General features: G+C 42.2%; 1 protein-coding gene across 4 annotated transcripts in view; it reads right to left on the bottom strand.

Moving 5' to 3' along the window:
• Positions 1–263: 263 nt before the first annotated feature.
• PCARE (photoreceptor cilium actin regulator) overlaps positions 264–21770 on the bottom strand; it is a 43673-nt gene continuing 22166 nt past the window's right edge. For all 4 annotated transcript variants that reach the window (XM_063444087.1, XM_063444086.1, XM_063444085.1 and 1 more), the window contains one exon: positions 264–1045. In XM_063444087.1, coding sequence (XP_063300157.1) covers positions 937–1045 — 109 coding nt within the window. In that variant the 3' untranslated portion in view covers positions 264–936. The remainder of the gene's footprint in view (positions 1046–21770) is intronic.

Below are 21770 nucleotides of genomic sequence, written 5' to 3'. Positions count from 1 at the left end.
TCTTAGCTAAAAACTACCATGACAGGTTTTACTATCAGCTGGCATCTAGTACATTAGAAGGAAACTAATCTCCACCAATTTATCAGTAAAATAAATTAGATTTCCTTGTTGCTCAAGCTTAAAGGGACTCTCCAGTGCCAGGAAAACAAACCATTTTCCTGGCAATGAAGGTCCCCTCTCCCTCCCACCCCCGATCTCAAGTTGCTGAAGGGGTTAAAACCCCTTCAGTGACTTACCTGTATCCAGCGCCGATGTCCTACCCTCCTCCCACCCTCCTCCCCCTCCGATGTCATCCGGCGGGGGAGACCTATTGCGCATGCGCGGCTGGCGACGGGGATACACTTATGCTCATGCGCGGTAATGCCGCGCATGCGCATTAAACCTCCCCATAGGAAAGCATTGGAAATGCTTTCAATGCTTTCCTATGGGGATTTCAGCGATGCTGGAGGTCGTCACATAGCGTGAGGATGTTCAGCGACGCTATAGCACAGAAAAACTAATTTGTAACAATATAATTATTCCATCATTGGTTGTTAAGGGGTTAAGGATGCTTTTCTGCCCAACGGTAAATATGTCCCTGATTATAAGCCACTCTACACCCCTAGGACTCATAAGTATGTCTGATATGAAGGCAAACCATGATACTCTAAGAATAACAATGCACACATATATTACATTATCAGTAATAAATACCATCCAAATCATAACAGAAATTATATATCCTCCCAATTTTAGCCACAAATGTATCTGCATAGCAGATTATCCTGTGCACTTTAGAAGACAAGGAGTTTTTCTACTAACATTTATCCATGATGACAGTAAGATTACTGAATAGTGTCAGTCAACATATCTGATATTAAATCCCATAATGCTTCTGTGCAAAAACATTTACAGTGAAACGTATTCACAGGGTCATGGTTCTCCGGCTACCCGCAGTCACTCTTTTTGGAGTCCTTGTCCCACAACGCACAGCTCAGGTTGAGAGGGTGCTAGGCTGGCCGCTCTGAGGTCCGATTCACTGTCTTTCTGTGCAGGTTCCTCAGTTCTATAACAAGAAAAGAAGCTTATGTTGAAACACTAACAAGAAATGACTGTATGATGCTAAGCATCTTATTATTAAGCACATACTGGGACAATTCTAATCCTGTTGCTGTAGAACTGACGTAGTGTTTCTCCTTTCTTCTTAAATTAGAATGTTTCTATTCCTAATGCTCTAGTGTTTTGTTAAGAGACAGCCACGACGCTCTTTATTGATTGTCACTCGTGATTTTTCTTTTTAAAATATTGTGGGCTTTCGTTATGGCTGGAGTTGGCGACATCGACTCCAACACCCGCCTGGAATATAACCATTTCATGGACTAGATTATTGTTACTGGTTAGAAGAGAAACACATTTATTTAGATGTTATCAGAATGCGCTGAGACATTGTGTATATTGTGTTAAAAACATGCGGAACCAACTGATATGTGTGAATTTTATCCAGAAATTACTGATCACATAAAAGAGAGTTGGTATTGGAAAAATCAGATAAGTCATGACTTTAAATCCAAATCAGTAGACTGGGAATCAACTCAAAAAGTCTACTATGGCAGAACATTCAATACAGAGCACACTGCAATGCACGCCAACACAACCTAAAGTCTACTGTAGCAGAACATTCAATACAGAGCACACTGCAATGCACGCCAACACAACCTAAAGTCTACTATAGCAGAACATTCAATACAGAGCACACTGCAATGTACCCCAACACAACCTAAAGTCTACTATAGCAGAACATTCAATACAGAGCACACTGCAATGCACGCCAACACAACCTAAAGTCTACTATAGCAGAACATTCAATACAGAGCACACTGCAATGTACCCCAACACAACCTAAAGTCTACTATAGCAGAACATTCAATACAGAGCACACTGCAATGCACGCCAACACAACCTAAAGTCTACTATAGCAGAACATTCAATACAGAGCACACTGCAATGTACCCCAACACAACCTAAAGTCTACTATAGCAGAACATTCAATACAGAGCACACTGCAATGCACGCCAACACAACCTAAAGTCTACTATAGCAGAACATTCAATACAGAGCACACTGCAATGTACCCCAACACAACCTAAAGTCTACTATAGCAGAACATTCAATACAGAGCACACTGCAATGTACCCCAACACAACCTTAAGTCTACTATAGCAGAACATTCAATACAGAGCACACTGCAATGCACGCCAACACAACCTAAAGTCTATTATAGCAGAACATTCAATACAGAGCACACTGCAATGCACGCCAACACAACCTAAAGTCTATTTTCAGGGTTATTTACTAAATTGAGAAACGTGTGTTAATGGAAAGATAGCTGACTTTTTCAAATTTAGCTATTTTGGCCTTTTTTCACCTTAGTAAATAATCCTGTTTGAGAATTTGCACCTGCTCTAGTAAATCAAAAGGCTCCTCTTTCAGGCTGAACAACCAATCGGATTTGCTAATGGCTGGAAATATTGAGCTGTAGAGATCTGAAAAGCCTTTTGTAGAAGATTTTAAGAAAGCTGCTGGGAGAATTCAGAGTCCTACACCAACAGGATGCAAATCACAGCCTGTTGGCATTAGGACACAGCGAATATAGAAAATAGAAGACAGAAAATAGCTGCTGGAAGTTGCCTGGAAACGTGGGACGCAGAATTGACAGATGTTATCCAAGAGGGATCTAATAGTGAAAGGGAAGAGAAGGAGAACGGCATGGTTCTGCTCCATTAATGAGAGCGCTTCTTCTTGATGCCTTATATCATTTGAATGCCATTTCCCCTTAAAAATAAAATATATGAATTAAGAAATTAATTTGAATAAGTGCCCATGCAATACAGTGAGAGCTGATAAGATGAGGTCCTTTAGGATTTTGTGGTTTATCATTCATAATGAAATAAACCCTGATGACCTGAGTAGTGCCCCAGTTTTTACAAAACCCACTCCTTTATTAAAGAGGTATTCCCCGCACTATAACAACACATGCTCAATGCTGCCTGTGCTCACAGTTTCTAATAAATGGAATGATTTGCAACTATAAGCCTGCACATTTTCCATCAGAGGTAAACGGTAGAATCAATATTTCCTATACCGACCATACATATATTTATATGGTGCGTGCACACAGTGTGGGCTGATGGTGTGTATGTCCCAGCCTCCCCTGTCTCTGTATGTGACTGTGTATTTCCAGTTAGTGACTTGAGCAAACACAGTGCATAACCCAATTCACAAACGTGTGTGCTGGACTGTGAGCTGTATGGCGCTCATCTTATCTGATTAGTGGAACCGATGCTGGGGTTGAACTAGTATCCCACAGAACATCATATTCCATTGGGCAGAATGAGAGGCCCCTGATTGGTGCAACCTTTTCCTTGTCTGCGACAGTCAGGGAGAGAAGGTTAGAAATTACACTTATCCGTCAGTCATTTGGGGCCCACAAGCAGGAGTGCAATAGTTACCAATACAGGTGGCAAGGGTACTCCATGCTGAACATTAATTGTCACTATGGGCATCCTCCAACCCTGACAGCATAACTAACAGCATATTAATGCCAATATAGCTTAATAAACTTTATCTACTAGTCCAGATGGTTCCTCTGATTGTCCTACCTCTAACCCTAGACATGAGTGCAGAGGACAGACTAGGTTTGTAAACGCTATGCACAAAGAATCTCAGCTAAAGAAAGATAAAACATTTCCTGCAGCAGGTAGAATGTGGATTGAAGCAGCTAGTAGGGAATTAAGATGAAATGAAAAGCAACGTCTTTGACCATATCCCACTAGTGATTGCAGTCTAACCATGTTAGGTAGAAAATATTTTTTTGTTTTACGGAGGTTTGTAAAAAATGTGAGCTATATCACAGATATGGGAATTGAATATTGTAGGATAAATGTTTAGATTTTTATTTTTCAAAAATATATTTTTTTTTATAATTTTAGGGGGAAATATATATATATATATATATATATATATATATATAAAATTAAAACAAATTAAAATATTTTACATAATATTAAATTACTTTCAAAGTTTATCCAACTATATTAAATTATTTGGAAGACTTATCCAACAATATTAAATCGAGGCCATAGAGAGGTAAAGATATCAAGCTATCACTATGAAATAAATTGATGGGTGTAACAGGCACCTACCATAAATACATTTTCTTTTTCTTAAGGAAAGACTTAATATCATTGCTCAATATTTACAGGTTTGCATGATGGATGTTAAATTAGCTGTGGATGTAGAAGTGTTGATAGAGCATGCTGATTGTGTGAGTTGCTAACTTTCTTTGGTATTAGGAGTTACATTAACACTGGATAGCATTGTAGCAGTGAAATGTCTGTTACACCCATACATTAATTTCATAGTTTGTGATACAAATGGGGTATACAGTGATACAAAATTATACACAGGGATATACTCATGGGGATATATAGCGATACACAATGACACAGAGGGATATACAGTGATACATAATGATACACAGGGATAAACTCATGGGGATATATAGCGATACACAATGACACAGAGGGATATACAGTGATACATAATGATACACAAGGATATACTCAGGGGGATATATAGCGATACACAATGACACAGAGGGATATACAGTGATACATAATGATACACAAGGATATACTCAGGGGGATATATAGCGATACACAATGACACAGAGGGGTATACAGTGATACATAATTATACACAAGGATATACTCAGGGGGATATATAGCGATACACAATGACACAGAGGGATATACAGTGATACATAATGATACACAGGGATATACTCAGGGGGATATATAGCAATACACAATGACAGAGGGATATACAGTGATATATAATGATACACAGGGATATACTCATGGGGATATATAGCAATACACAATGACACAGAGGGATATACAGTGATACATAATGATACACAAGGATATACTCATGGGGATATATAGCGATACACAATGACACGGAGGGATATACAGTGATACATAATGATACACAGGGATATACTCATGGGGATATATAGCGATACACAATGACACAGAGGGATATACAGTGATACAAAATTATACACAGGGATATACTCATGGGGATATATAGCGATACACAACAACACAGAGGGATATACAGTGATACATAATGATACACAGGGATATACTCAGGGGGATATATAGCGATACACAATGACACGGAGGGATATACAGTGATACATAATGATACACAGGGATATACTCATGGGGATATATAGCGATACACAATGACACGGAGGGATATACAGTGATACATAATGATACACAGGGATATACTCATGGGGATATATAGCGATACACAATGACACAGAGGGATATACAGTGATACAAAATTATACACAGGGATATACTCATGGGGATATATAGCGATACACAACAACACAGAGGGATATACAGTGATACATAATGATACACAGGGATATACTCAGGGGATATATAGCAATACACAATGACACAGAGGGATATACAGTGATACATAATGATACACAAGGATATACTCAGGGGGATATATAGCAATACACAATGACACAGAGGGATATACAGTGATACAAAATTATACACAGGGATATACTCACGGGATATATAGCGATACACAATGACACAGAGGGATATACAGTGATACATAATGATACACAAGGATATACTCAGGGGGATATATAGCGATACACAATGACACGGAGGGATATACAGTGATACATAATGATACACAGGGATATACTCAGGGGGATATATAGCGATACACAATGACACGGAGGGATATACAGTGATACATAATGATACACAAGGATATACTCAGGGGGATATATAGCGATACACAATGACACAGAGGGATATACAGTGATACATAATGATACACAGGGATATACTCAGGGGGATATATAGCGATACACAATGACACGGAGGGATATACAGTGATACATAATTATACACAGGGATATACTCATGGGGATATATAGCAATACACAATGACACAGAGGGATATACAGTGATACATAATTATACACAGGGATATACTCAGGGGATATATAGCGATACACAATGACACAGAGGGATATACAGTGATACATAATGATACACAGGGATATACTCAGGGGGATATATAGCAATACACAATGACACAGAGGGATATACAGTGATACAAAATTATACACAGGGATATACTCATGGGGATATATAGCGATACACAATGACACGGAGGGATATACAGTGATACATAATGATACACAGGGATATATATTGATACACGTATGGTATACAGAGATACATAATGATACACAGGGATGTACAGAGATACATAATAATTCACATTGGTACACAGTGATAAACAGTAATAGACAAGGATGTACAGTTATATGCAGCTAAGCACAAAAATATACAATGGTACCTGGGACTAAACACAATGATATACAATAATAGCTCAGAATATACATTGATACACAGAGATAGACTGTAGAAAGGTTTACTGTATATTTATTAAATTTTATTGTAGTATTTTTTGTGCTATGGGCCTTTGGGTACTGTTCCCCCATTCTCTTTTAAACCGTTTTGTGTAATTTGAAAAATTCCATCACCGACAGTCTGCTCCTTCTAAAGGCGTTTGGAAACATCCGCTTTATCTGTCCAGAGCTGTATAACTGTTAACGCCATGCTATGACATCTTGACATCCACGTTTAATGGCTTTGGACAGGTGATACTGAAGTGAATCTTCCATATTATATGAGCAGGCACAGTGGAGCCGACTTCAGGTGCCTAACCAAAATGATTTCACAGAAAAACCTAATGATTATGTACAATATTTTGTAGTTGTTATGATACTTATAGAGTCCTTCTAAGCCCCTGGAAACTTCAGATCTAGGTCAGTAAGAATAATTCGCCTCCCTGAAAGGAAGTTTTCAGCCAGTTCTTGCAATGTAAACATTTGAAAAGCTGAATCTCATTGAAATTCTGATGTTATACTCGCTAGCTCATGTTCCTGTACTGGGGATTGATCTTTTGTTATAATGCCAACACATAAAGCATCAACAAAAAAGAAAGTTCCAACACTGACAGCTTTCCATGTGACACAAAAGCTAGAAAATGATATCCCATTGTTACAGATATTCATCCCCTAATAAAACCTTCTTGGTAGGGTGGGAAGCTCCCTCTCTACCTGAGTAGAATGCTCCCACCGGCCATTCCCACCTCCTATAACGTCCGATCCAGGGATACCCTGGACTGTAAGGAAGGGAGGCGTGACTGCAGCCCAGAGTAAGGACTCTCCGGCCATTCCCACCTCCTATAACGTCCAATCCAGGGATTCCCTGGATTGCAAGGAAGGGAAGCTTGACTGCTGCCCAAAGTAAGGACTCACCGGCCATTTCCACCTCCTATAACGTCCAATACAGGGATTCCCTGGACTGCAAGGAAGGGAAGCGTGACTGCTGTCCAGAGTAAGGACTCACCGGCCATTCCCACCTCCTATAACGTCCGATCCAGGGATTCCCTGGACTGAAAGGAAGAGAAGTGTGACTGCTGCCCACAGTAAGGACTCACCGGCCATTCCCACCTCCTATAACGTCCAATCCAGGGATTCCCTGGATTGTAAGGAAGGGAAGCGTGACTGCTGCCCACAGTAAGGACTCACTGGCCATTCCCACCTCGTATAACGTCCAATCCAGGGATTCCTTGGACTGCAAGGATGGGAAGCGTGACTGCTGTCCAGAGTAAGGACTCACCAGCCATTCCCACCTCCTATAACATCCGATCCAGGGATTCCCTGGACTGAAAGGAAGAGAAGCGTGACTGCTGCCCACAGTAAGGACTCACCGGCCATTCCCACCTCCTATAACGTCCAAGCCAGGGATTCCCTGGACTGCAAGGAAGGGAAGTGTGACTGCTGCCCGAAGTAAGGGATTGGATTTAATGTGCAACACCATTGCAAGTTAGGGACAGATCAAGTGTAGTTAGGGGAGGGTCTTACCAGTTATTTGGAAGGAGGGAGTATAGGGATCTAGCTATTTCCCGCCCACCGACCCTGTGGTGCTTATGATATTGATGGTTTGTGTTCTTCTGTCTGTTTTTCTGTTTCCGTTTTGTCACAGCATGCAGGCCAGTGCATTTGAAGGCAAGTGCCGAATTGGAAAATTGGAGAGTCGAAGCCTGCTTGGGCTGAAAGCGGAAGGCAGGCTGCTTCGGACTCTGGAGATTAAAGTGATATGTCTGGTGGGATAATCACCCCTATTAAACAGTTGCCTGTTTTGGAAATATTAATAAAGCTGTTGCTGTTCCCTAATCCATTATAAAAGTGTTGGTGTGTTTATTTGGCAATGAGGTAGTTAAAAAGGTCAGCAGTCAAATACCCGCACTTTATTTAGCCTACCTCAATACAAAAATAAAGTGGCTCGATCCTCCACATGCAGACCTTCCACCCATCTAAAATCCTTTAAAACGTCCCTCTCAACATATCTCAATACAGAATGCACCTGTAATCATGGTTGATAAGTTCTGTGTTAAATTTATATGTGAGTTTTAATATTGTTTTGCATTTTTAATATTTTATTGTACCCTAATGAAACAATGGCATGTTTGTGGGCCCATGACATACTTGAAAATTAGAGATATCTCAATGTATCCTATGAATAGGTAAAATATATCTGTCCCACATATAACACATGATAGCAATGCCGAGAGTCTTACAGGAATAAACTGCAGTAATGAGACTGGGGAGGAAGGAAGATAGAGATTTGTGACATATTTAATCCTGATAATGTGCACAATGAATATTATATACATTACGTGTGAGCATGTTATAACAGGTCTCAGTAATGTATTTGTGTGGGTGTTGCCACTGTAACACCCATTACAAAATTAAATCGAACAATTCAAAATTCATATTGGAACCTGTCTTGATATGTTTATGACAGTCCTGACCGTGGGACCTGTGAACATCATACCTAGATATATATAGCATGTGTTTCTTATTCGTTATTTCAGAATTGACATGGTTAAGAGTTGCCATTATTAGTTGACACAAGTAGTATAACCAACATTTTTACAAATACAACCAGAGGCACTATGGGCACTGACATAGCAGACGACATAAATAAATGACAGAAATGACCCAAATTCCTTACAAATGTATAGCTAAAAAGTAATTTCCATTTTATTTTTTCTAAATGGTTGCACAAACTGTAAGTATTATGGGGTTCCCAGGCAGTTTTACAATTAGCATGCAATCCCTACTTGAACCCATGTTTTTGTGACTATGAATTCCATGTAAATCGTCCTTTAATTTTAATCTTTACACCAACAGTTCCCACTGCTAACCTTAAACTGCCTAACCCTAAGGAACTCATAATCTTAAATCCCCTAACCTAACTTCACATGTAAACATAATCAACCACCCCTAACCTTAAATCCCCTAACCCTCTCTGCCATTCGCCCATTTTGCTGTTCACCGTTTGACTATAGCCTGGGAGGATATATTTTTATGTCCGCTGCAAGATCCTATATCCAGACCTTGTGTAGTTCTCCCTCTCCCTTTGTAGAAGTTCAGGAATTCCCAGGGCTGCGTGCACGTGCTCACTCTGAACGTTGCAAACTGCAAAACGGTCAGCGTGGGACAAGAAGCGTTTCTACTGAAGACAGCGCCTATGGCAAGCACTGAAATTGCGCCCCTTATGGCCCCTGTCCAAATATTTCACACCAGTTTGTTAGATAATATTACCATAAAATCAGCTCACAAATTCAAGCTGTATGTACTTTGTGTGTCCACTTCTGGTTTGGGGCTCTGTGACAACATTAGAGCACAGGTGCTGGGACTCCAAGCCTGCACTCTGACGTCATCACAAAGGGCCACACCAAAATTGCAGTTTCTATTTATTACAATGTCATTTCTACCACGTTTTTATCTACAGATGTGGCCTGTTTTATTCTGGCATTTGGCAGAACCAGTGTTACCCCAGTTTGAGGACAACATGTTTCAGCAAGTTGTGACAGATAATAGTATCGTGTATTTTAGTTTTGTACCTAAATAGCACAAGATTGCACTATAGACTAGATGGAAATATATTTTTTTAAAACTTTCTAGTTTTTAGTTGAGTGTCATTAAAGGAACACTCTGATTTTAACTATGAGGTTAATATACAAAAATTGTAACTCTCACTTTGACATATTTTCCACTTTCACTAATTTTGTGGGGCATTTTCTTATGTGTAGATCCAATACTTCACCCTTTACACGTTGGCCCTATTCTGTAATGAGCCAAATAAACTATATTTCTCATTTTTATTCTTGTTTTCGATTTTTTGCTTTTTTCGCCCCCCAACTGATTTTACCACTGATTACATAAACAAAATAAGACAAATAAGTAATAATACTAGGAAATAAGGCACATTCACAATCTAAAGGATGTTTTATACATTAAATAAAAAGAAAAAAAATGTGATACTTTTTATACATCTCTCCATTTTCTTTTCAATACATTCGTTACATGTATTCCCCTTTATTTTAGATTATTAGGCCACTTTGGTTCTTAAATACATTAAAAAGCCTTTTAACTAGACTTTATTCCTGGGCATCATGTGAATTGTAGTCCTTTGCAGCTTGATTTGCCGTGATATCCTGCCAGCTGGGAGTTTTTATATATGGCTGCAGTGTCTAGCTTATGTTTATGGAAGTGGTGATCTTTATGGATACATTTGAATTCTCTGATTAGGCTCAGTTTAAATCTCAGTCCTAGGCCCATTAAGCTCTCAAAGAGGCTCTGTCACCCGCTTCCAATGAAATTCTCCATTTGGCTGTAAATTCCCACCCAGTCAAAAGAAATCTAAAGACAAAATAGGGACAACTTTGTCTTACGCATCTTCCAACGCTTGAAAAACCTTAACAAAAGGCGGAGCTATATCTGTTCAGTTTTGTCATTATCCCCAGCCATCACGAATGGCGGTTGTGAAAAAAACGGCATTGTCTACGGAGGCTCCTGCGGTCTTGCAAGATCCTCCATAGACCTTAGTGTTGTACTTCAATGGATGCAGATGGCGGCAACTGCGAGGGACAGCTTCAGGTAAATGAACCCTGTCTTCCCCTGCACCCCGCAGCCACCAGACACGAAGCGGTGATATCACCATTAGTTTTAATGCAGCGCCCTGCCTATTGGCAAATCCATCCCTGTGAAAAAGGCTTTTAACGTGACAGAAGACACTTTAAAGGGTTACTCCAATCACCATAACCACTTATGCTTTTTAAGTGGTTGTGATGGTTGTGTACTAGATGTGTAGCATTTCTGCTTGGGAAAGCTTGAGCAAAAAAAACAAACAAAGCCAACACGGTTTGGAGTAATCCTTTAACTCCCTATTGAATTCCTTTCCTCCACTAATCAGTTCATGTTAGATTCCACAATATCCTCTTTGAAAACACAAACTATAGTTTCTAGTTTAGTTATATAGATTTAATGACCAGTACAGGAGCGCAGGTAAAGGAGAGGGAGGGCTGTAAAAACAAACAATGCTCATGGTTGACCATGATCTGAATTTATCAGTGATTAACCCTTTCATTTCTGCTGAAAGGCAGTGAATATACATTCTTTAGAATTATATTTTCACACGTCTGTCAATCAGATAATTTATATGATGAAAAGTAAATTATTTGTTGTTTTCCTATTATAAATTTTTCTTCCTGTCTAACCCTGGATTGGCCTTTCCTTTTCCAACATGTCCTGTCTTCCTTTCATATTCAGACGTAATAACTGCCCAGTGCGTTTCTCATGCGATCTGCTGGGTCATGGATCTATTCCCGACATGACAGCGTGTGGTGGAATCTCGGTAAAAATAAATTTAGTAGGCCGAGATTACCACGTGGCATGTGTACGTGCATATGCTGACGTATCGATCAGTTGGTTGCACGAGGCAAGATACGATCAGTAGTGTACGGAGCATGTGCAAGAATACAGGATATAGTATTCCCCCTCCTCCATTGTGCTGGACAAGCCATGCGGTCAAACAGGAAGTTAATTCTTATTTGTGTTGATTGGTTAAGAGAATGTGCGGGTGGAGCTTAATATGGGAGGAGTTATATGCCTATATAAGGAGCCTGCACTATTGTCCGGGGCTCAGATTTTGCTGTATTTTGGTGACGCTAGTCCCTCTGAGTCCCGATCGGTGATCCAATAAAGAATCTCTTCCTTCCTGAAGAAACCTGTGTCCATCTCTCTGTGCTTGGCTTCCGTCAGTTTCTCCGGTATCATTTGGTGCATTGGCCGGGAAGCTCATCGTTCAACGGTAGCTGAGAGGCAGAGGCGTGAGACGGTCTATCTTTGCCCACGTTCTCTACGGCTGCACCCCTGAACTTCTGCGTGGACCTCCCTTCGTCTCGGCGCCACTGGTCTGTTGTCCAGGAGATCATCGGCCTCTACGTGAGAAGTGCTGGGGTGTCCCCGTCGATGAGTGTGAACTCAGGTTCAGGAACGAGGAGGTAAGACAACTGCTGTTTTAGACGGCAGGACCCGCTAGGGGTATACCGATTGTGCGGTAGGCCCAAAGGGGTTTTTGAATCTGTATCTGCCCCCTCTGTCGGAGGGAAGGAGCGAAGGCGCACCGCTCGATCGAACGCTCTTTAGTCAGACCGTTTGATTTGGTTAGTCAGGCAGGGCGCTCTGGTGTAAAATAAGCCCTAGCCGGACACCGGTGTCTTGTCTAGACTAGCGTTCTAGGGTGTATATTACGTTCGCTAGGTCGGAGGGACCGGGAGACTAAGCGGCGCCTGTGTAAATTCGGTTCGCTAGTTCTCATCCTATCTGGGCTAAGTGGGAAGGCGTGTAAATTTGGAACCCACTAGACTTTTGATAGTACGACTAAGAGGCGCCTGTGTAAATTCGGTTCTCTAGCTCGTTGTATAGTGCGACTAAGAGGCGCCTGTGTAAATTCGGTTCTCTAGCTCGCTATATATGTGGTGATTGGGCAGTGTGGCTAACCAAAACGGGTGTATATAGTTTTAGGTAGTCCATTCAAGGTACTGGCCAATAGTTTAGTTGGGAATTGTAAATGTGTTAACGATTGTTTTAGTAAAGTGTATATCTTGTTAGATAGCGCGAGCTCAGCCGTCTAGCGAGAGTGTTAATAGTGTGTTGCTGTATTATAGTGCACGGTACCATAACCCTGTATATTTACTGACATTGTATAATAAGTACTAATCATTGTCGTCCATTGCATGTTTAACACCATAACCACTAATAATTGTATTGTGACCTTAACTTGTGCTTTGACCTATGCTAACCGTACTGTAACCGCTATTTGTAAAAGACGATGTTACTGGGGTGTGTTATAGACGGGTAATTCGTATATAGAGAATTATAGCGTGGGTGACTGTATAGTTACGCCAAAGGGCATAATATTGATTATATAGTGACTGGTGTAGCAGCTGTGTGTACGGGAATTCCCTGAGTGTTTATTGTTATTGTGTACGTTTCACTTGGTAACCGTACCACGTGGTGCTGTTGCCAGAGGAAACGGGTGTGACTGTTGAATAGTACGCGTGTATAGTAATCGTTGTCGACGACGTTCCATTGTTAAAAATGGGTGCGTCGCAGTCAACGATTCCGGATCCCTTAGGATGTATGGTTAAGAATTTTAAAAAGGGATTCAAAACCTGTGATTTTGGGGTTAAGATGTCTTCTGTGCGTTTAGTTACTTTGTGCACTAGGGAGTGGCCTACTTTGGTTGCGGCATGGCCGCCACGTGGCAGTTTGGATCCAACTCTGGTACAGCGCTTACGTGGCTGTATCAGGTAGGCCAGAACTTTACGGCCAGTTTCCTTATATTGATTGTTGGAGACAGGCCGTAAATGACTCGCCAAAATGGCTCCAGACATGCCACGAGGAGCAGTGTCGCCTCATGGTAGCTAGGACTTGTTCGTCCACTAGGACTGGTGTTAGGCCCATTTTGGACACGCCCCCTGAGTCCGAGATCCCTTTGCCGCCCCCTTACTTCCCGTTAAGAAGAAGTGACGCAAACGCAGGAAGTCCTGCACCCCTCCCCTCATTACCCCCATCCACTTCCGCTTCCTCCTCCAGTACAGGATCCACCCCCCCTCGTACTAAATCTCCCCTTCCGGAACCAGAACCCACCCCCATTAGAAACGAATATCCTGATTTGGCGCCACTTCAGACTTCCGGTCAAGCTTCATCTAGCTCGGCCCGAAGTGTTCTATTCACTACCTTTTCCCAAAACCAACCTCCCATATCCCCATACCCTATCTCTCCCCGACCGGAACCCATGACTGACGCTTCCCTACGTAGCCCCATCCAAACCCGACAGTTGACTGGTGCCCAACAATTAAAGCACTATCAGATGCCTCTTCGCCTAAATCCCGGGTCAGCTTATATCGATGCCGCAGGTCAAATGGCACACGCTGACCCAGTCTTCGTATATGTCCCATTTACCACTACCGACCTTTTAAACTGGAAGACCCATAATTCCTCGTATACTGAGAAACCACAAGCCATGACTGATCTGTTCACCTCAATAGTACAGACGCATAATCCGACATGGGCTGATTGCCAGCAGTTATTAATGACTTTATTTAACAATGAGGAAAGGACAAGAATAAATCAAGCAGCCATTAAAGCATTAGAAGATAGAGCCCGTGCTTTGAACCAAGCTAATCCAGCAGCATGGGCCGCAACACACTATCCCAATACTGATCCCGATTGGAACGTAAATGGTGCTGATATGGTTCAACTCAGAGCCTATAGAGACGCTATAATTGCTGGCATGAAAGCCGGAGGAAAGAAAGCCATTAACATGTCGAAGACAGTTGAGGTGATTCAGAAAAGCGATGAAGCGCCCAGTGTCTTTTATGACCGATTATTGGAGGCATACCGCTTGTATACCCCCTTTAATCCGGAAGACGCAGACAATTCCCGAATGGTTAACTCCGCCTTTGTCAGCCAAGCATACGGAGATATTAAGCGCAAGCTACAAAAGTTAGAAGGGTTTGCAGGTATGTCCATCTCCCAACTAATGGAGGTAGCTAATAAGGTCTATATGAATAGGGAAACAGAAAGCAAGAAAGAGGAGGAGCGCAAGATGCGTAAAAAGGCTGATATGCTAGCGGTAGCGATCGCAGGCGTAGATAGACGGGGCCCAGATAGAGGCGATAGTAGATGGAATGAGGAACCTCTAAGTAGAAATCAGTGCGCTTACTGTAGGGAAGAAGGGCATTGGAGAAATGAGTGTCCGCGAAGGGAACAGTCTGAGAAAGACAGACCTAGGACAGGTTATGGAAACTTTAGAGGCAGAGCGAGAGGTAGAGGAGGCCCCGGAGGGAGTAATGGTTATAGAGGGAGTAATGGGAACAGAGGAAGTGTTAGGGAAGACAGGTATATTCCAGCAGCGCAAAGGTCCCGCGATAGAAAAGGTAGGGACTTCGTAGGATTGGCTGACACGGTCATGGAGGACTATTGATACCGACCGGGCTCCATCCCCCTTGGTCGAGCGGAGCCTATGGTCGATGTATCAATAGGGGGGAAAAGGAGTGCGTTCATGATCGACACTGGTGCTGAACATTCAGTGGTGACTAATCTAGTTGCTCCTCCATCTGGAAGGACTATTACTGTGATAGGAGCAACTGGAAGAAGTGCTGAAAGACCGGTTCTTAAAAGTCGACTCTGTACATTGGGAGGCCACGTAGTAAAACACCAATTCCTTTATATGCCTGAATGTCCAGTCCAATTGCTGGGACGTGATATGCTATCCAAATTACAAGCGCAGATTACGTTCCTACCAAATGGAACAACATCTTTAAAGTTTAATGGACCTTCAGGTATTATGACTTTATCCGTACCAAAGGAAGAAGAGTGGCGACTTTATACAGTGTTGACTAGCCAAAACCCTAGGAGTGATGAGACATTGTTTAACATACCAGGAGTTTGGGCAGAGAACAACCCACCAGGACTGGCCCGCAATATTCCACCTATAAAAATTGAACTGAAACTTGGGGTTTATCCAGTGAGCCTAAGACAATACCACATCCCACAGAAGGCTAAGAAGAACATCCAATCCTATCTGGATAAGTTCATACGGTATGGTATCCTAAAATTCTGTACTTCCCCCTGGAATACCCCATTGCTGCCTGTTCAGAAGCCCGGTACAGATGAGTATCGACCTGTGCAGGACTTGAGAGCAGTCAATGATGCGGTTGTTAGCATACATCCAGTTGTACCCAATCCATATAACCTGCTTGCTTTAATTCCGGGCGGGGCTACTTACTTCACAGTCTTAGATCTCAAAGATGCCTTCTTTTGCCTCCGAATTGCCGCAGAAAGTCAATGTATTTTCGCTTTCCAATGGGAGAACGCTGTAACGGGCTCAAAACGCCAAATGACTTGGACAAGACTGCCCCAAGGGTTTAAAAATTCACCTACCCTATTTGGTTCAGCCCTAAGTCAAGATCTATTGGATTTCGAGTCCATCCCAGGAGAGTGTGTCTTGTTACAATATGTAGATGACTTGTTGATAGCAGCAGTTACAAAAGAAATCTGTCAGCAAGCAACGCACGATCTACTACACATTCTCTGGAAGGCAGGATATAAGGTGTCCAGAAAGAAGGCTCAGTTGTGTTTGCCAACTGTCAAGTATCTGGGATTCCATATCTCTGAAGGTCAAAGGATTATGGGGCCAGAGAGAAAAGAAGCTGTTTGCCAAATACCAATACCCAAGAATAGAAGACAAGTGCGAGAATTCTTGGGGGCAGCAGGCTTCTGTAGGATATGGATTCCCAGCTATGCGATACTAGCAAAACCTCTGTACGCAGCCATCAAAGGTACAGAGCACGACCCCTTCTTATGGACCCAAGAACAGCAAACGGCATTTGAAGATGTGAAGAAGGCTTTGATGAGTGCCCCAGCATTAGGTCTACCTGATCACACACGACCATTCTACTTATATGTACACGAGCAAAGAAGAATGGCTGTGGGAGTATTGACACAGTACTTGGGATCATGGCAAAGACCTGTTGCCTACATGTCTAAGCAACTGGATGCAGTGGCCAGCGGACTTCCACCTTGTCTAAGAGCCGTAGCTGCAGCCGCCCTGCTAGTAGCTGAAGCCGATAAACTCACTCTGGGTCAAGAACTTTATGTACGAGTCCCACATGCAGTACAGACGTTGTTGGATTACAAAGGAAATCATTGGTTTAGTAACAGCCGTATGACCAAGTATCAAGCAATGTTGTGTGAAAACCCAAGAGTGCATTTAGAGACTGTAAACACCTTAAATCCAGCTACCCTTTTGCCACAACCTACTGAAAGTCAACATGATTGTTTGGAAGTAATGGATGAAGTATTTTCAAGTAGACCAGATCTTCGTGATTTTCCCATCCAGAACCCCGATGTTCAATATTACACCGACGGCAGTAGTTATGTGAAAGAAGGGATCCGCTATGCAGGATATGCAGTAACAACAATAGACAAGGTGATAGAAGCACGGCCACTGGCGAAAGGAACATCAGCACAAAAGGCAGAATTAATAGCACTAACACGAGCGTTACAATTGGCTGAAGGTTTAAGAGTAAATATCTATACGGACTCTAAGTATGCGTTTTTAACCACTCATGCCCACGGAGCTTTGTATAAAGAAAGAGGACTACTGAATTCAGAAGGCAAAGAAATTAAGTACGCAGCTGAAATCCTACAACTATTGGAAGCAGTGTGGGAGCCGAAAGAAGTCGATATCATACATTGTCGAGCGCATCTGAGAGGAGATGGTGATGTAACCAAGGGAAATCGGATGGCAGATAGTGCAGCTAAGCGTGCTGCTGAATCAGGAAGACAGGAGTATGTGGGGCATATAGCTGCTCTAATACCAACCCCACTGTCTCAATGGACTCCAGTTTATACAGCTCAAGAAGAGGAGTGGTTAAAGACTGAACCGGGAAAGTATCTGGAGAATAAGTGGTATCAGCTAGAAGATGGAAGAATAGTTATACCAGCATCGCTAGCGGTAGAAATTGTCCAAAATTATCACAACGGGACACATTCTGGGAGAGACAGTACTGAAGAATCTCTCAGGAAACATTTCTACATACCAAGATTGTCCAACTTGACTCAGGCCATTGTACGCAGATGTGTAACGTGTGCTAAGAATAATGCAAGACAAGGACCAGTAAAGCCACCAGGAGTTCAGTTTATGGGGGGACTCCCCATGTCCGATCTACAAATAGACTTTACAGTGATGCCTAAATCGGGTGGACATCGTTACCTGCTGGTAATTGTGTGCACCTATTCAGGCTGGGTAGAAGCATGTCCTACTCGTACAGAGAAAGCAGGAGAAGTTGTAAGATTCCTGCTACGAGAAATAATACCTCGATATGGACTACCCTGTTCTATAGGATCGGACAATGGTCCAGCTTTTGTTCACCAGTGCCTACAACAACTGACTCATATGCTTGGTATAAAGTGGAGGCTTCATACTGCATATAGACCCCAGAGTTCTGGTAAGGTAGAGAGAATGAATAGAACTATTAAGAACCAGTTGGCTAAAATGTGTCAGGAAACCCAACTTAAGTGGAACGTTCTCTTACCTATAGCTCTATTGCGAATCCGCAGTACCCCTACCAGAAGGATGGGCCTCTCCCCTTTTGAAATTATGTATGGGCGACCACCTCCCGTACTTGGTAACTTAAGGGGGGACTTGAGTCAGTTGGGAGAAGGAATTACCCGGCAGCAGGTTGTAGAGTTGGGTAAGACTATGGAGGAGGTACAGAAATGGGTACAAGATAGATTACCTGTGAATATTTATCCCCCTGTTCATAGTTATCATCCAGGAGACCAAGTGTGGATTAAAGAGTGGAATAATGTACCGTTAGGGCCCAAGTGGAGAGGTCCTTATGTTGTTCTTTTGTCTACCCCTACAGCGATAAAAGTAGCAGAAGTGACTCCGTGGATACATCACTCCAGGGTTAAACCAGCAGCAGTCGATTCTTGGCAAGTTACAGCAGATCCAGAGAATCCCTGCAAGATCCGGTTGAAACGCACTACTCAGTCGGAGTAACGAGGAATTATTGTGGATTACAAATTTTATTGTTACAGGTGTGAGTGAGAAGGCCATAATAAAGCCTGTCCGCTTACCATCACATAGTGTATAAGCCAGGAAAGTCTCGAAGGGACACCTGTGAAGACGAGCAGAACTCCATTCCCTGCAGCCCTCACATCCTGGAAGCTGAGGTTCCATCGCACGGACGAAGACTGAGGATGACGGCGAAAGATGTGCTTTTGATTGTGTTTATTTATATGTGTTTTTATATTCAGGAAGGTAGAGGTACCGACACTCCTAGCTGTGAGGTATGCATTAAGACTACGAGAACAGGTAACCATATTTCCCAAACCCTAATTTGGCATTCACAATACGAGTGTAAAGGAGATGTATCGAGATGTAGATACTTAAATATAGACTATAGTGTGTGCCATTTAGGAGTAGGAGAACCTAAGTGCTTCAGTCCGGAGTATCAACCTCGTACAATTTGGTTGACTCTCAGGAATGGAGATCCTCAGGGGACCCTAATTAATAAGACGGTGTTAGAATCCGTACATTCTTCGGGTGTTCTGCTATTTGATGCGTGCAAAGCGATATCGAGTGGTAGAAAGCCGTGGAATGTATGTGGGGATCTTAGATGGGAGAGGACGTATGGGTCTAACGATAAATACATTTGTCCCAGTAGCAAAAATAAATATGTGAGTCCTAGATGCCCAAATAAAGACTATAACTTTTGTCCATATTGGTCTTGTGTGGGGTGGGCGACTTGGGGACAGACAGTAGATAAAGACATGATAGTGACTAAGTTGCCGACTAGCCCTTATTGTAAGTCTATGGAATGCAACCCAGTCCATATACTTATTAATAACCCCGACAAGTTCCTAGATAAGTATGGCAATTTATTTGGGTTTCAGATATACGGGACGGGTTTAGATCCTGGGACATTATTGTTTATAGGAATAGAGACTGATACGGTATCCTCCCAAACTCATCAAGTATACCATTCCTTTTATGAAGAGATGAGTATAGATAATAAGATCCCCCATAACGCTAAGAACCTGTTCATTGACCTAGCTGAAAGTATTGCCGGTAGTCTTAATGTTACCAACTGCTATGTGTGTGGAGGTACTAACATGGGAGACCAATGGCCTTGGGAAGCAAAGGAGGTAATGTCCGGTTCTGAGGCAGTTGACCAACTAATATCTGCACAAGCCGATTATCATTTGAGTGTTAGAGGTAAATCTGAGTGGAGATTAAAGACCTCCATCATAGGTTATGTTTGCATAGCAAGGAAAGGAATAATGTATAACACTTCTGTAGGAGAATTAACTTGTCTAGGGCAAAAAGCTTATGATGATGATACAAAGAATACAACTTGGTGGTCGGCTTCAAATGTCTCAGAACCATCTAACCCGTTTGCTAGATACGCCAATTTAAAGGATGTGTGGTTCGATTTATCCATCACATCTACCTGGAGAGCCCCAGCAAATTTGTACTGGATCTGTGGTAAGAAAGCCTATTCGGAGTTGCCACAGGACTGGGAAGGGGCATGTGTGTTGGGTATGCTCAAACCATCCTTCTTCTTGTTATCGATTGAAACAGGTGAGACTTTAGGTGTTAAAGTGTATGATGTGAATCATAGGAAGAAAAGGGGACCCTTAGAGATAGGCACCTGGGAAGATAATGAATGGCCTCCCCAGCGTATCATAGATTATTATGGGCCAGCCACGTGGGCTGAGGATGGTACCTTTGGTTATAGAACCCCTATTTATATGCTCAACCGTATTATAAGATTACAGGCGGTGGTTGAGATTATCACTAATGAAACATCACAAGCGCTCAATCTCCTAGTGAAACATAATACCAGGATGAGGACAGCAGTATACCAAAATAGATTAGCCTTGGATTACCTTTTGGCAGTAGAGGGAGGTGTATGTGGGAAGTTTAACCTAAGCAATTGCTGTCTTCAAATAGATGACGAAGGGCAAGCAATAGCTGAGCTTACTAGCCATATGGTTAAACTAGCGCATGTGCCTACTCAGGTATGGAAAGGGTACAATCCAAGTAGTTGGTTTGGTAGCTGGTATGAGTGGTTTGGAGGGCTTAAGGCAGTGGTAGGTGGAGTCCTACTGATTTTACTGTTGTGTCTACTCCTACCGTGTCTTATACCCTTAGTAGTTAGGTCTGTGCAAAGCCTGATAGGAAGTATAGCAGAGAGGAAGGCTGCTGCACAGATAATGGCGATATATAAATATAGGGCTCTAGATCAGGGAGAACCAATGCAGGAAGATGAGTGTTAAAAGATTCACATCATAAGATAAGTCTGGTCTGGTTCAAGGTAACTTGCGGTGTAAGCAAAACTAAGGTTAAGTGATGCCTCAAGTAATTGTAAAATATCAAGAGGCATCAAAGGGGGGAATGTGGTGGAATCTCGGTAAAAATAAATTTAGTAGGCCGAGATTACCACGTGGCATGTGTACGTGCATATGCTGACGTATCGATCAGTTGGTTGCACGAGGCAAGATACGATCAGTAGTGTACGGAGCATGTGCAAGAATACAGGATATAGTATTCCCCCTCCTCCATTGTGCTGGACAAGCCATGCGGTCAAACAGGAAGTTAATTCTTATTTGTGTTGATTGGTTAAGAGAATGTGCGGGTGGAGCTTAATATGGGAGGAGTTATATGCCTATATAAGGA

This window comes from Pelobates fuscus, chromosome 2 (assembly GCF_036172605.1).
Source record: "Pelobates fuscus isolate aPelFus1 chromosome 2, aPelFus1.pri, whole genome shotgun sequence".
Classification (NCBI taxonomy): Eukaryota; Metazoa; Chordata; class Amphibia; order Anura; family Pelobatidae; genus Pelobates; species Pelobates fuscus.
The sequence above is the reverse complement of the archived record's forward strand: the minus strand, read 5'-3'. Positions and strand labels throughout refer to the sequence as shown.